At 70.8% G+C, this 14,606-nt stretch overlaps 1 protein-coding gene across 1 annotated transcript in view; it reads left to right on the forward strand.

Moving 5' to 3' along the window:
* The window catches only part of LOC136009033 (SCO-spondin-like), a 30,059-nt gene that overhangs the window by 11,251 nt on the left and 4,202 nt on the right, over positions 1–14,606 (forward strand). The window contains exons 35-70 of the mRNA XM_065669121.1: positions 400–552; positions 927–1,067; positions 1,174–1,353; positions 1,433–1,583; positions 1,670–1,829; positions 1,918–1,972; positions 2,046–2,159; positions 2,261–2,479; positions 2,552–2,676; positions 2,784–2,925; positions 3,014–3,260; positions 3,341–3,416; positions 3,487–3,544; positions 3,694–3,921; positions 4,415–4,561; positions 4,965–5,144; positions 5,234–5,356; positions 5,447–5,573; positions 5,653–5,778; positions 5,856–5,961; positions 6,087–6,210; positions 6,726–6,872; positions 7,530–7,693; positions 8,326–8,459; positions 8,751–9,400; positions 9,522–9,737; positions 10,175–10,372; positions 10,823–10,990; positions 11,085–11,216; positions 11,296–11,536; positions 12,696–12,848; positions 12,959–13,005; positions 13,094–13,255; positions 13,351–13,467; positions 14,031–14,169; positions 14,258–14,460. Coding sequence (XP_065525193.1) covers positions 400–552; positions 927–1,067; positions 1,174–1,353; positions 1,433–1,583; positions 1,670–1,829; positions 1,918–1,972; positions 2,046–2,159; positions 2,261–2,479; positions 2,552–2,676; positions 2,784–2,925; positions 3,014–3,260; positions 3,341–3,416; positions 3,487–3,544; positions 3,694–3,921; positions 4,415–4,561; positions 4,965–5,144; positions 5,234–5,356; positions 5,447–5,573; positions 5,653–5,778; positions 5,856–5,961; positions 6,087–6,210; positions 6,726–6,872; positions 7,530–7,693; positions 8,326–8,459; positions 8,751–9,400; positions 9,522–9,737; positions 10,175–10,372; positions 10,823–10,990; positions 11,085–11,216; positions 11,296–11,536; positions 12,696–12,848; positions 12,959–13,005; positions 13,094–13,255; positions 13,351–13,467; positions 14,031–14,169; positions 14,258–14,460 — 5,853 coding nt within the window. The remainder of the gene's footprint in view (positions 1–399; positions 553–926; positions 1,068–1,173; positions 1,354–1,432; positions 1,584–1,669; positions 1,830–1,917; positions 1,973–2,045; positions 2,160–2,260; positions 2,480–2,551; positions 2,677–2,783; positions 2,926–3,013; positions 3,261–3,340; positions 3,417–3,486; positions 3,545–3,693; positions 3,922–4,414; positions 4,562–4,964; positions 5,145–5,233; positions 5,357–5,446; positions 5,574–5,652; positions 5,779–5,855; positions 5,962–6,086; positions 6,211–6,725; positions 6,873–7,529; positions 7,694–8,325; positions 8,460–8,750; positions 9,401–9,521; positions 9,738–10,174; positions 10,373–10,822; positions 10,991–11,084; positions 11,217–11,295; positions 11,537–12,695; positions 12,849–12,958; positions 13,006–13,093; positions 13,256–13,350; positions 13,468–14,030; positions 14,170–14,257; positions 14,461–14,606) is intronic.

The raw sequence follows: 14,606 nt of genomic DNA on the forward strand, positions 1-14,606 counted from the left end.
ATGGGGATCCTCACGGCCAGAACTGCCCAGGGGGTTGAGGGGTTCCTGGGGAATTTGGTGGATCCCGTGGGGGTTTCAGGATTCCGACGTGGGTTCCTATAGCCAGGTGCTGGGGAACTGGGAGTTGCCATGGCGGAGGCTACCCGGGGGGGCTTGGGGGGTTCCCAATACCCCCCAGGGATCCCCTGATACCCCCCTGCAGCATCCCAATACCTCGCAGATGATCCAAATCCCCTTTGGGACACCCCATTACACCTTTAGAACCCCAATATCTCTTCGGAACCCTCCCAAACTCCCCCAAATCCCCCAATGTCCTGGCTGTGGGTGCAGAAGCCCCATGGGGGGTCCCAGGAGGGGTCCCATGGGGCGTCCCACCCTCCCACCTGCCTCCCACCACAGTTGACGGTGCCTGGGCCGAGTGGGGTCCCTGGTCCTCGTGCCCCGGGGGCTGTGGGGGGCTGCGGCAACGGCAGCGGCAATGCCACCCCCCCCAGAATGGAGGCCGCCCCTGCGGCGACCTGCCTGGAGAGACCCCCGGTGCTCTTGAAACGGGTGGGTGCCTGTGGGGTGGGGGTTCCGTAGGGATGGGGGTGTTCATGGAGTGGGTGGGCTCTGTAGGGCAAGTGGGCTCTTCCGTGGGTGAGTGGGCTCCGCAGCATAGTGGTCTCTGTGGGGCAGGTGGGTCCCAAAGGGAGGGGTGGGCTCCATGAGGTCGGCTCCATGGGTGAGTGGGCTCCAAGGAGCAGGTGGGCTCCGTGGGGTTAGAGGGTCCTGGTGGGGGGGGGCGTGGACTCTATGGGTCGGGTGGGCGCTGTGGGTTGGTGGGTTCCATGGGATGGATGGTTGGGCTCTGTTGGTGGGTCCCTGCGCGCTCCATGGGGCTGGCGGATCCCCACTGGTGAGTGGTACCAAACCCGCCCCCCCAGCCCCCTGCCCCCCGGGGGGCTGCCCCAACACCTCCTCCTGCCCGGAGGGGCTGCGGCCGTGGCGCTGCGCTCCCTGCCCCGCGTCCTGCGCCGACGTCTCCAGCGGTGCCGCGTGCCGGCAGGACCGGCCCTGCAGCCCAGGTGAGGGCCGCGGGGGCCGCGGCTCCCCGAGGGCCCCACAGACGGCGGTGGGGCGGGCCGGGGGTCGGTCAGCGCGGAGCACCCACTGCGCCCCGCCCCGCCGTAGGGTGCTGGTGCGCGGCGGGGCTGGTGCTGGACGAGGGCCGGTGCGTGCCGCCGCGGGAGTGCCCGTGCCAGGCGGCGGGGCTGCGGCACGCCGCGGGGCAGCTGGTGAAGGCGGACTGCCGGCTCTGCGCCTGCCTGGGCGGGCAGCTGCGGCGCTGCCGGCACAACCCCGACTGCGCCGGTGAGTCCCGGCGGCGGCGGCACCGCGGCCTGGGCAGGGGGTGCCGGTGCCCCCCGCACTGAGCCCGTGCCGTCCACAGTGCACTGCGGCTGGTCGGCGTGGTCGGCGTGGGGCGAGTGCCCCGGGCCGTGCGGCACGCAGAGCGTGCAGTGGTCGTTCCGCAGCCCCACCAACCCCAGCCCCCGCGGCGGCGGCCGGCACTGCCGCGGCATCTACCGCAAGGCGCGCAGGTGCGGCGGGGGCGCACCGGGGGGGCGATGGACGAGCGGCGGGCGCCCGGTGACCCCCCCCCCCCCCCCCCGCCCCGGTCCCGCAGGTGCCAGACGGCGCCGTGCCGGCAGTGCCAGTCCCGGGGCCGCCGGCGCGCACCGGGGGAGCGGTGGCGTGAGGAACCGTGCCACGTGTGCCAGTGCCTGCCCAGCCTGGCCGTGCGGTGCTCGCCATACTGCCCGCACCGCGCCGCCGGCTGCCCGCAGGTGAGGGCGGGGGGGGGGGGACGGACGACCGCGACACGGGTGCCGGTCCTGGCACTGTTGGTGCTGATGGTGACAGTGACCTCCGCAGGGCCGGGTGCTGGTTGATGGCCACGGGGACTCCTGCTGCTACTGTGCCCCCGCGGGTGAGTCGGGGCAGCGAATGCCACGATGGGGGTCCCATCCTAGAGGGGACGCCTGACACGGTCTCCGCCGCAGGTGACAACGTGACGGCCACCCCCCCGGTGCTGCCGACAGCGGAGGTCCCCTCGTCCGCGCCAACAGAGCCTCCCGGCTCTTCCCTGCTCACCTTCCCGCTGCCTCCCGTTGGCGGTGAGCACCCGCACCATGAGCCTTGCCAGTGCGGGCGGGGTGCGGGCAGCCGGCACAGGGGTTGTGTCCCCAGACCCTGACCTGCTCCCACATCCCGCCAGATCCCTGTTACCTCCCGCTGGGCACCGCGGCTCTGCCGGACAGCAGTTTCGGTGCCTCATCGGCGCAGGTGGAGAGCCCGGCACACGCTGCCCGGCTGCACGGTGGTGACCCCGCGGAGCCGCTGCGGGGCTGGGCCCCCCCGGATGATGCCTACGCGGCGCTGCCCGGCGATCCCCCCTTCCTGCAGCTGGACCTGCTGCAGCTCACCAACATCACCGGTGGGTGCCGGGCTGCCCGCCGCGGCGCTGGTGGTGCCACCGGTGCCACCATGTGCCGCGCCGTCCTCGCAGGGGTGGTGGTGCAGGGAGCCGGCTCCTCCGACGCCTTCGTCACCGCGTTCCTGCTGCAGTTCAGCGCCGATGGCACTCACTGGCACCGCTACCGCGACCTGACCGACGGCACCGCCAATGCCCAGGTGCCGCTGACCGCGCACGCAGCCATGAGTGCACGTGTGATGGTGCACATGTCTGTGTGTGTACATGCATGTACACCCCTCTGTGTTCGTCTGTGTCCCCCCACCAGCTCTTCCGGGGCAACCAGGATGCCAGCACACCAGCGGTGCGGCTGCTAGGCCGCATGGTGCAGGCGCAGCACGTCCGCATCCTGCCCCAGGACTTCCACAACCGCATCGTGCTGCGTGCTGAGCTGCTGGGCTGCCCTCCAGGTAGCGGGGGCAATGGGGGGCAGTGGGGGGAGCCCCCTACCCCACCCATGGGTGAGATTCAACCGCCCGCCCCTGCCCTCTCCCCAAGTGCCCTCAGCCTGGCACGGGGCTGTGACAGTGCCAGTGACACCAGTGATGCTGCCAGTGATACCTATGATGCCGGTGACACTGCCGGTGCCGGTGACACGGAGCCAGCATCCCTGTGCCATGGGGGAGTTCCGGTGTGGAAGCGGGGAATGTGTCCTCGGGGGTCCCCTGGGTCCCTTCTGTGATGGTGTCATCGACTGCCCTGACGGCACTGATGAGGCCGGCTGTGGGCCCCCCAGCACCACCAGGTACTGTAGCAGGATGAGGGGCTCCCATGGGAGCTGGGGGTCACAGTGAGTGACCCCTAATCTTGGCTGTACACCCCCAGCCCCGTGGCCCCCGTGGCAGCCGGTGTCCTGGTGCTGAGCATGACCACACAGCCACCAACAGTGCCCCCAGCCACGGTGAGAGCAGGAGGAATGGGGGGCACAGGGGATGGGGGGCAGCAGGTGACACCCCTCTGTCCCCTTGCAGGTGTCCCCTGGGATGGGAGCCCAGCTGCCACCCAAAGGTGCTGAGCCCACTCCACCAGGTACCTCCTGTGGGGAAGGGGGGGGGGGGGGGGGCTGGGGGTCAGATGTGGGGCTGAGGGGGGTCTCGGCTGGGGTTCCCCCATCCTTGCATGCAGTTGGGGTGTCAGGGTAATGTCCTGACCCCCCAGCTGTGTCCTACATACCCCAGGGCATCCAGGGGCTGAACCCCTTCCCCAACCCCACATGATGGCCGTGGGTCCCCCCACAACTGGAGCCAGCAGCCCCACGGAGCCGGGAGTCACGGAGCCAGCACTGGGGCCCCCTGACACCCCAACAACCCCCAGCACCCCGGGGATAGGCACCAGCCCCCCCACAGGGCCACCCTCTGCCGGATCCCCCCCAGCACTGACAGGGGTCTCCAGCCCGACCCCGCAAGGTGAGGGGACCCCGGGGCACGGGGCAGGGCCAGGCATGAACCCCCAGATGTGGGGGGCTCCCCCAGAGCAGAATGGGATGTGGGGGTCCCTGGGATAAGAGGGAGAGCACCCAGCTCACGCCATGGGGCTGAGTGCCAAAGGGTTGGGGGTGCTGTGGGCTGGGTGCCATAGGTTTTGGGGTGCCATGGGGTCAGGGGTGCTGTGGGATTTAGGGTGCTGTGGTTTTGGGGTGCGGTGGACAGGGTACTAAGGGGTTTGGGGTAGTGGGCTCAGAGCTACCATGGGGTTTGGGGTGCTGTAGATTAAGGGGTGCTGTGATTTTTGGGGTGCTGCGGGTTTTGGTCTTCTGTGGTTTTGGGGGTGCTGGTGCTGGGGAGCACCACGGATGGGGAGCACCAGGATGAGGGTCCAGGTTTGGGGGCACCGTATTTGCAGGAATCCAATGCTGAGGGGGCTGGGGAAACCGCCCCCATCCCTGCCTCCCCCCCCCAGCCACCTGTGCTCCGGCTCCTTGGGGGACCTGGGGTCCCTGCAGCCGCTCCTGCGGGCTGGGGGTCACCCTGCGGCGGGCCCTGCCCGGGGGGGGCTGCACACGGCCCCCCCCCGACACCCGCGTCTGCTTCCTGCGTGCCTGCCCAGGTACCCCCGGCACCTCCGGGGCCCCCCATCACCCACAGGGAACCCCAGGGTCACCCCAGGGACCCTTTCCCACCCTGAGGACACCCCAGAGATATCCCTGGTACCCCCATCCCGGGTGCGCTCTCACACCCCTGGGACTCCCAAGGGACCCCCCTTGTGCCCCCACTCCACCTTGGGACCCCCCAGGGACCCCGCGGGTGCCCCCCTGGATCCCCCAGGGACCTTCCAGGGACCGCTGGGTACCAGCCCTGACCCCAAGGACCCCTGGCACCCCCATTTGTTGCAGACGGCCCCAGGGCTCAGCGGGCCGGACCCTCGCATGGGGGGAGCCGCGGCTGAGCCATGGGACAGGGGGAGGCTGTGGGGGTGTCCGGGGTTCCTCACACCCTGCTGGCTCCCGCAGTGCCCGGCGGGTGGGCAGCCTGGGGGCCCTGGTCCCCCTGTGATGCCCCGTGTGGGGGGGGCGTGCGGAGCCGGCAGCGGAGCTGCAGCGACCCCCCCCCAAAGAACGGGGGGGCTCCGTGCCCGGGGGGGCACCTTCAGACCCAGCCCTGCAGCCTCCAGCCCTGCGAGGGCGCCTCAGGTACGGTGCGGGGACGGGGACGCAGGAAGGGGACGGGGACACCGGGTGCCCCTTGCGTCCCTGAGCACCCCCTGTGCCGCCGGCCCCAGCCTGCGGCCCCCGCATGGTGCTTGTGCGGGCCGAGGACTGCGAGGGGGGACGGGCCCCCCCCTGCACCCGGAGCTGCGGGGACCTCCGCGGTAACGACACCTGCGAGCGGCGCTGCCAGGCCGGTGAGTGAGGGGCGCGGGGTCTGGGTGCCGGCGGCGGAGGGGGGGGGGGTCTGGGTGCCGCGTTCCGGCGCTGAGGGCGCCCCGGGGCAGGGTGCGGGTGCCCGCCGGGGCTGTTCCTGCAGGACGGCGGCTGTGTGGATGCCGGTGAGTGCCGGTGCCACGGGCCCGGCGAGCAGCGCCGGCCCGGCGAGGTGTTCGTGCGGGACTGCCGGCGGTGGTGAGTGCGGGCGCCGTGGGGAGGTTCGGGGGTGCCCCGGGGGGGTGCCCGCCTGGCTCAGGCCGGTGCCGCTCGGCAGCACGTGCCGCAACGGGACCGTGACGTGCGAGGACGCGTCCTGCGCCGTGGCGTGCGGCTGGTCCGCGTGGTCACCGTGGAGCCGGTGCAGCGGGAGCTGCGGCGAGGGGACGCAGGAGAGGTTCAGGTGCGTGGGCTCTGCCCCACAGCCGTGGGGAGGCTGCGCCCCACGGCCGGCGCTGCCACGCGGAGCCTTCCCCGCAGGTCACCCACCAACCCCGCGGCGGCTGCCGGCGGAGCGCCCTGCACCGGGGCGGCGCGGGAGCTGCGCGAGTGCCACGGGCCCTGCGGCACCGGTGGGTGCCACCGAGCGCACTGACCCACACCCCCCCCCCCCCCGGTGTGCCGCGGGGACCCCTCCACCGCCGCCCGTCCGTCTGCCCCCCCCCGGTAGAGCGCGGCAGCGCCTGGGGCCCCTGGGCGCCCTGGTCCGAGTGCTCCGTGTCCTGCGGCGCCGGGGAGCAGAGGCGGCACCGGAGCTGCCCCGCGCCGGCGGGGGGGGAGTCCTGCACCGGCCCCCGCCTCCAGACACGGGAGTGCAGCACCGAGCCCTGCCACGGTGCGTGACCCGCAGCCTGGCCAGACCCGAGTGCTGCGGGCCGGGGGTGCTGCGGGCTGGGCGCTGCGCCGTTAGGGGCGCTCTTTGGTTTGCGGTGCCACGGGCTTTGGGACGCGGTGGGTTTGGAGGTCTCGTGGGTTTCAGGGTGGCTTGGGCTTTGGGGTGCTGCTGGCATCGGGGATCTGCGGGATCAGGGCGCTGCGGGCTGGGCGCTGTGTGTTTTGGGGTGGCAAGGACAGGGCGCTGTGGGGCTGGGGTTGTGAGGCTGCCTGGCTGCAGCAGGATGGGGGAACACGGGATCGGGGTCCCGCCTGCTCCAGCCCCTCCATCCCTGCGGCATCCACCCGCCTGCCAGCTGGGGGGCACCAGAAATGGGAGGTGCTAAGGCTGGGGGGCACCGGGCATGGGGGGGGGGGGAAGAGGGACCGAGGCCCAGGGCCGCGGCGTCACCGTGGACGGGAACCCCCGCACCGATGCTGCCGCTGGTGCCGGTGGCCCCATCCCGTGTCCCGCAGAGGCCCCGTGGGGCGCGTGGTCGCCGTGGGGCCCCTGCAGCGTGTCCTGCGGCGGGGGCGAGCGGCTGCGGCGGCGGCAGTGCCGCCAGCCCCAGTGTGCGGGGCTGGGCCTGCAGAGCCAGATGTGCAACACCCATGTGTGCCGCGGTGAGTGCTGGCCTGACCCATGGCCGGACCCATAGCCCTGACCCATACCCATGCCTCACAGTCCTATCCCTTAGGCCTGTCCCATGGCTCTGCCCCATAGACCCGATCCACTGCCCTGTTCCTTAGGCCTAACCCATGCACCTGCCCATACCTGTGCCCCACAGCTCTGTCCCGCAGCACAATCCCTTAGGCCTGCCCCACACCCCTGCTCTATAGCCGTATCACTTAAGCCTGTCCCATGGCCCTGCTCCATAGCCCTGCCCTACTGCCCTCACACGTACCCCTGCCCATACCCATGCCCTGCAGCTCTGCCCCACAGCCCAATCCTTTAGACCTGTTCCATGCCCCTACCCCACAGCCCTGACCCACAGCCTTGCCCCATGGCACTCACCCATACCTCCACCCCCAGCCCTATACCCTATACCCTTGGCCCATACCCATGCCCCACGGCTCTGTCCCATAGTCTAATCCCTTAGACCTGTTCCCTGCCCCTGCCCCACAGCCCTGCCCCATAGCCCTGCCCCACACTCTTGTTCTATAGGCCTGCCCCACACCCTTGCCCACAGCCCTGCCCCACAGCCCTGCCCCATAGCTCTGCCCCACGGCCCTGTCCCGTTCCCCTGCCCCACGGCTCTGCCCCACGGCGCCGCCCCACAGACTCGGGCTGCCCGCGGGGGCGGGTGTTCCGCGAGTGCGTGGGCGGGGCCTGCCCGTTCAGCTGCGCGCACGTGTCCGGGCGCGTGGGCTGCGGGGGCGGGGCCTGCGCCCAGGGCTGCGGCTGCCCCGTGGGGACCTTCCTGCACCGCGGGGAGTGCGTGGGGGTGAGCGCGGGGACGGGAACGGGGACGGGGATAAATGGGGATGGGAAAGGGATGGAACGGGAATGGGGTGGGAATGGGGATGGGAATGGGGTGGGGATAATGGGGATGGAATGGGATGGAATGGGAATGGGGTGGGAATGGGAATGGGGATAAATGGGGATGGGAAAGGGATGGAACCGGAATGGGGACGGGAGTGAATAGGGATGGGAATGGAGATGGGAACGGGGTGGGGATAATGGGGATGGAAACGGGATGGAATGGGAATGGGGTGGGAATGGGGAGGGGAATGTAGATGGAGATGGGAATGGGGATGGGATGGGGTGGGGATAATGGGGATGGAAATGGGATGGAATGGGAATGGGGTGGGAATGGGGATGGAAATGGGAATGGGGATAAATGGGGATGGGAAAGGGATGGAACCGGAATAGGGATGGGAATGGAGATGGGAACGGGGTGTGGATAATGGGGATGGAAACGGGATGGGACGGGAGCGGGCTGGGATGGGTCACACCCGGGGTCGCGGAGGAGCGCAGGGCACGGGGTCACCCACGGGGTGCCGAGGGCTGCCCAGGCCCGCGGGGGCTCGCTGCGCGCCGGGTGCTCCGCGCTGCCTTCCCGGTGCCGGTGTGCAGGAGTGCCCGTGCGCGCTGCCGGCCCCGCTCCTGCCGGCCCCGCACAACCCATCCACCGGCCCCGCCGGGCCCCGGCTGCTGCCCGGCCAGGACCTGCCCGCGGGGGGCACCGTGCGCACGGCCTGCGCCAACTGGTGAGGGACCGCGACCCACAGCCAGCGCCTGCCCCACTGCCCCCGCCCACGTGGGCCTTCCCCCCCACCGCCTGCCCCACGGCCCTTCCCTGTCGCCCCCCTGCCCTTCCGCACCCCTCTCCAGCACCACCACTACCCCACATCCCGTCCCCCTTGGCCCTTCCCCACCACCACCTACCCCGTGGTCCTTCCCCTCGCAGCACCCAGCTCCCCTTACCCATCACCCCATTGCCCTCCCCACCACCCTGCTGCCCCCCAGCCCCACAGCGGCCCTGTCCGTGTGCCCCCCAGCACGTGCCGTCACGGCCACCTGAACTGCACGGAGCTGGAGGGCTGCCAGCAGGATGGGGCTTGGGGGTCCTGGAGCCCCTGGAGCCCCTGTGCACCCACATGCGGGGGGCTGGGGCTCAGCACCCGCCAGAGGGGCTGCACCAGCCCCACACCAGCCCATGGCGGCCAGGGCTGCACCGGAGCCCGCACTGACACCATGTACTGCCGGACCCCCGACTGCCCCGGTGCGTCACAGCCCCATCACAACCCCTCTGATGGGTCACAGCCCCATCCTGGCCCCTCTGCTGTGGGTCACAGCCTTTCTGCAGTGTGTTATGGCCCATCCCTGGCCCCTCTGCCATGGGTCACAGCCCCTTGTGTTTCCTCTGCCATGGGTCACAGCCCCTTGTGTCCCCTCTGCCGTGGGTCACAGGCCACCTCCATTCCTTCTCCCATGGGTCACAGCCCAGCCCCAGCCCGTCTGCTGTGGGCCATGGCCCATCCCAGACCTTCTGCCGTGGGTCACAGCCTCATGCTGCCCCCCTGCCGTGGGTCACAGCACATCCCCATTCCCTCTGCTGTTGGTTCCATCATGCCAGGCCCTAGGTCTCAGCCGCGTCCCCTCTGCCCTGCAGTGAGCCCCATGCCCATCCCCATGTCACGATCCCCATGAGTCCCAGCCCCATTGCCTCTGCCCTGCCGTGGCTCCCGTCCCCATCCCCATCCCCTCTGCCCCACGGGGCCACGAGTCCCACGGGGGTTTGGAGGTGCCACCGTGTTCCCTACCCCCAGCCATGCCCAGCCCCACGCCGAGGCCCAGCCCCACATCCCCGGGTGCCGAGGCCGAGGGAGGCTTCGGGCCCTGGTCCCCGTGGAGCCCCTGCTCCAGGAGCTGCACCCGCCCCGAGGCACCGGCCACCAAGAGCCGCAACCGCTCCTGCAGCGGCGCCGGGGACTGCGGCGGGGAGAGCGAGCAGCAGCGGGCCTGCAACCTGCCCCACTGCGACGGTGCGGCCTGGGGGCGGCCCCACAGCGTGTGGGGCTGCGGGGGGAGCCTGCCCCACGGCGTGGGTGGGCCACGGGGGGGAACCGGCCCCGTTGTGTGAGTGGGCTGTGGTGGGGAGGGGTGGACACCCAGCCCCACTGCACAGGGAAGCTACTAGGGGGGGAGGTCCTGCCCCATCTGCAAGGGTGGGCTATGGGAGTGGATGGACACCCTGCCCCACTGCAGCGGTGCGCTATGTGGGGAGCCTGCTCCAGTGTGTGGGTCAGTTATGGGAGGGAGGCACCCTGCCCCACTGCGTTATGGGGGGGGGGGACATGCCCCACTGCAAGGGTGGGCTATGGTAGGGGGGACGCTCCCTGCCCCACTGCACTGGGAAGCTACGGGGGGGCCATGGATGGGGAGCCCTGTCCCTTGGCTCATGGGTGTTGGGGTCCCACAGCCCCCCCCTGCCCCGGTGGGGCCTGTGACTGCGAGTGGACGCCGTGGGGGCAGTGGGGCGGCTGCTCCCGCAGCTGCGGGGGGGGGCTGCAGCTGCGCCTGCGGGCGTACACCCCCCCCGGGCCGGGGGGGCGCTGGTGCCCCGACATCGGCAGCGCCAGCACCGAGCGTCGCGCCTGTGGCCTGCGCCCCTGCACCGGTGTGGGGCTGGGGGGGCTGCTGGGGGACTCGGGGGGGGGCTTGGGGGGGGGGCCGGGAGGGGATTGAGGGGCTTTTTGGGGTCTTGGAAGGGCTTGGGGGGCTTGGGGAGCTCGGGGGGGCATTGTGGGAAGCTGGGGGCTCTCAGTGGGACTGGGCTGGTTGTTGAAGGGTTTGGAGAGGGACTGGGGGCTCGGGGGGGTTTGGGGGGGCCTCTTGAGGGGCTCAGGAGGCAGTTGGGGGGCTTCTTGGAGGAGTTTGGGGGCCTTTGAGGACTTTGGGGGGCTGCTTGGGGTGCGCTTGGGGGGCTGAGCGGGTGGGGGGGGGCTTGTTGGGGTCTTTGGGGGGGTTGTGGGGGGTCAGAGGGGGCTGATGAGGGGACACTGGGGGGGTCTGGGGGTCCCGGTCATCGCCCCCCACCTGACCCCCCCCCCCCCCCCCCGTGATGCAGTGGACGGCGCCTGGTCCCCCTGGAGCCCCTGGTCCCGGTGTGACCGGACGTGCGGGGGGGGCCGGGCCCTGCGCAGCCGCTCCTGCACCCGGCCCCCTCCCAAGAACGGGGGTGAGCCCTGCCCGGGCGAGCGGCACCAGCTGCGGCTCTGCAGCCCCCAGCCCTGCGGTACGGACACGGCACGGGGGCGCCGGCGCTCCCCGGGCTCACGGGGCCCTCGGGGCTCCCCGGGCTCACCGCTGCGTGTCGGTGCCGCCCGCAGGGCAGAGCTGTCCCCCGGGCACGGTGCTGGTGCCCTGCGCCAACCGCTGCCCGCGGCACTGCGCGGACCTGCGTGCGGGGCTGGCCTGCGGGCCCCAGGAGCGCTGCCGGCCCGGCTGCCGCTGCCCCGACGGTGAGTGCGGAGCCGCCCGGCTCGGGGCCCCGCCGCCCCGCGCCGGTGCCGCGTCCCCACGCGTGCCCGTGTCCCGCAGGGGCGCTGGAGCAGGACGGCGGCTGCGTGGCCCTCGCCCGCTGCGAGTGCACGGACGCGGCCGGGCGCGGGTGGGAGCCCGGCAGCCGCCACCGCGACGGGTGCGAGAGCTGCGAGTGCGAGAGCGGCCGCCTGCGCTGCGTCCCCGACGGGTGCCCCCGGCCCCGGTGCCGCTGGAGCCCCTGGGGCCGGTGGGAGCCCTGCACCGTCACCTGCGGGCGCGGGCGGCAGCACAGGCACAGGTGGCACCGGCCGCGGGGACCCGTGGCACACACGGGGGATACGGGGCCCTGGGGGACACTGAACTTGGGGGGGGGACATGGCACACATGGGGGATATGGGGCCCTGCGGGATACATGGCTCACACAGGGGATATGGGGCCCTGGGGGACACTGCACTGGGGGGGACACATGGCACACACGGGGGATACGGGGCCCTGGGGGACACTGCACAGGAGGGGGGAGACAGCACACACGGGGGATATGGGGCCCTGGGGGACACTGAACTGGGGGGGGGGACATGGCACACACGGGGGATACGGGGCCCTGGGGGACACTGCACCGGGGGGGGACATGACACACATGGGGGATATGGGGCCCTGGGGACACAGCACCGGGGGGGGACGACACATGGGACTTGTAGCAGGGGAAATGGCACCTGGAGAGGATATGGGAGATACGGCTCCCAGGGGACACAGAACCCATAGATATGGCACCTGGGGGATGTATGGCACCTGGGAGGGGGCACGGCGCATGGGGGGCACATATTGTGTGTGCGGGACACAGCATCAGGGAGGTACGTATGGCACCCATGGGACATGGTGGGAAATGGCACGTGGGGGAACATGGCACCCAGGTGGGACACATGGCACTTGGGAAGGGGATGGCGGCACCCCAGGGATACACATGGTACCTAGGGGACATGTGGCACCGGGGGGGGACACAGCACGTGGGGGACACATATGGCACTGAGGGGGAACACACAGCACTTGAGAGGGACGTATGGCACCCAGAGGACACTTGCTGGGGGACATAGCATCTGGGGAGAACATGGGAGACACAGCACCCCGGGGAGACACGTGGCACCTGGGAGGGACACATGGGATTGTATGGCACCGGGGGGCAGGGGACATGGCACATGGGGGACACTCACGGTACCGGAGGGGGACACAGCACCTGGGGGGCACATGTGGCACTTGCAGGGAGGGGGAAATGGCACCTGGAGGGGACCCAGAACCCGGGGGAGACACCTGGCACGCGTGTACCCAGGAGATGCAGCACCCAGGGACATGGCACACAGGGGACCTATGGCACCTGTGGGGGGACACACAGCACCCAGCGGACACCCGGGACAGGTGCTGCTGTGCCCCCCCTACAGCGGGTGACCCCGGTGTCCCCCCAGGACCCCCGTCGCAGTGGCGGGCGCTGTGCCATGCGAGGGCCCGCAGGAGCAGAGCCGGGACTGTGCCGAGGGGCCCTGTCCGGCCCTGTGCCCGCGGGACGGCGGCAACGGGAGCCTGGGGGAGAGCTGGATGCAGGGCCCCTGCCGGCAATGGTCAGCGGAGGGACCGGGGTGCGGTGGGGACCGGGAGATGGGGACAGAGATGGGGACCAGGGTGAGGGCCACCGCGGTCCCCACCCAGGCACCCACCCGTGTCCCCACAGCACCTGCACCCCCGAGGGCATCCAGTGCCAGGACACCCGCTGTGACGGTGAGTGACCGCCCTGGGCACTGGACCCAGTGAGGGGACGAGGGCCAGGCCGGGTCCCCGCGGTGCCAGTGACCTCCGTGCTGTGCAGACCTCTGCCTCTGGGGGCCCTGGGGGCCATGGGGGCCCTGCCAGGAGCCCTGCAGCGGTGGCTACCGCCTGCGCCAGCGCCGGCCCCAGCACCCGGCAGGTGACCGGCAGTGCCACGGTGCCCGTGCCCAGACCCAGAGCTGCAACACCGCTGCCTGCGCAGGTAATGCCCGCATGCGGTGAGTGCCGGTGCCGGTGCCACTGCCGGTGCCGGTGCTGGTGCCAGTGCCTCACCCGAACACTCGCCAATGTGCCCAGGCGAGGGCTGTGATGAGCGGGGCCGGGTCTTCACCGTGTCCTGTGCCAACCGGTGCCCCCGTGCCTGCGCTGACCTCTGGCCCCACGTCGAGTGTCTGCAGGGACCCTGTGAACCGGGTATGTGCACCGAGCTGCGGCAGACCCTGACCCACCCCGTAGCACAGTCCCCTGCCCTATAGCACAGTCTCCTGCATCATAGTACACCCCCTACCCCACAGCACACCCCTGTGCTCTGTAGCACAGCTCCCCACCTCATAGCACAGCATCCTGCCCCATAGTATGGCACCCTGACCAGTAACATATCCCCAGCCCTCTAGCACATCCCCCACTCCATAACATGCTCCCCTGCCCCATAGTAGACCTCACTCCTCATAGAATGGCCTCCTGCCTCACAGCACAGCCCCTGCCCCATAGCACAGTCTCTACCCCATAGTACACACCTCTGCTCCACAGCACAGCTCCCACCCCATAGCATGGCCCCAGCCCCGTAGCAAACCCACCCCATAGCATGCCCCCCCAACCCTAGCACAGCCCCTGCCCCGTATCAACCCTGTCCCACAGCACCAGCTGCCCCCCAGTGCACCCATGTACATCTCCATGGTGAAGCCCCCCTGGCCCACCACGTCCTTGGGAGCACCCACAGCACCCATGGGTGCAGCCCTGCCCCTCTGTGCCCATAGGGTGCCGGTGCCCCCCAGGACAGCTGCTGCAGGACGGGCTGTGTGTGCCAGTGGCCCAGTGCCGCTGCGGGCTGCCCACTGCCAACGGCACCCGGGAGCTGTGGCCAGGGCAGGCGGCCGAGCACGGCTGCCACAACTGGTGGGTGCCACTGCGGTGCGATGGGTGCCCTGTGCCATGCGGCACAGCCAGCGGTCCAAGACTGATGCTGGTGTCACTCCTGGCACAGCACCTGCGGGAATGGGACCTTCACCTGCCCGGCACTGGCGTGTCCCATCTATGGGCCCTGGTCCCCATGGAGCCCCTGCTCCCACAGCTGCGGCAGTGGCAACACCTCCCGGCACCGTGAGTGCCAGGAGGGTGCCGGGGGGGAGCCCTGCAGTGCCACTGACACTGAGGAGATGGCTGAGTGCAACCTGCAGCCCTGCCCCGGTGAGTGCCAGTGCGGCGGGATGATGGTGGGGTGACGGTGGGACAGCAAGGGATGGTGTGTTGGTGGTGGGATGGCAGTGAGATGGTAGCATGATGGCAGGACGATGGTGGGGCAGTCATGATGGTGGGACAATGATGGGGTGTTG

Source organism: Lathamus discolor, chromosome 2 (assembly GCF_037157495.1).
Source record: "Lathamus discolor isolate bLatDis1 chromosome 2, bLatDis1.hap1, whole genome shotgun sequence".
Taxonomy (NCBI): Eukaryota; Metazoa; Chordata; class Aves; order Psittaciformes; family Psittacidae; genus Lathamus; species Lathamus discolor.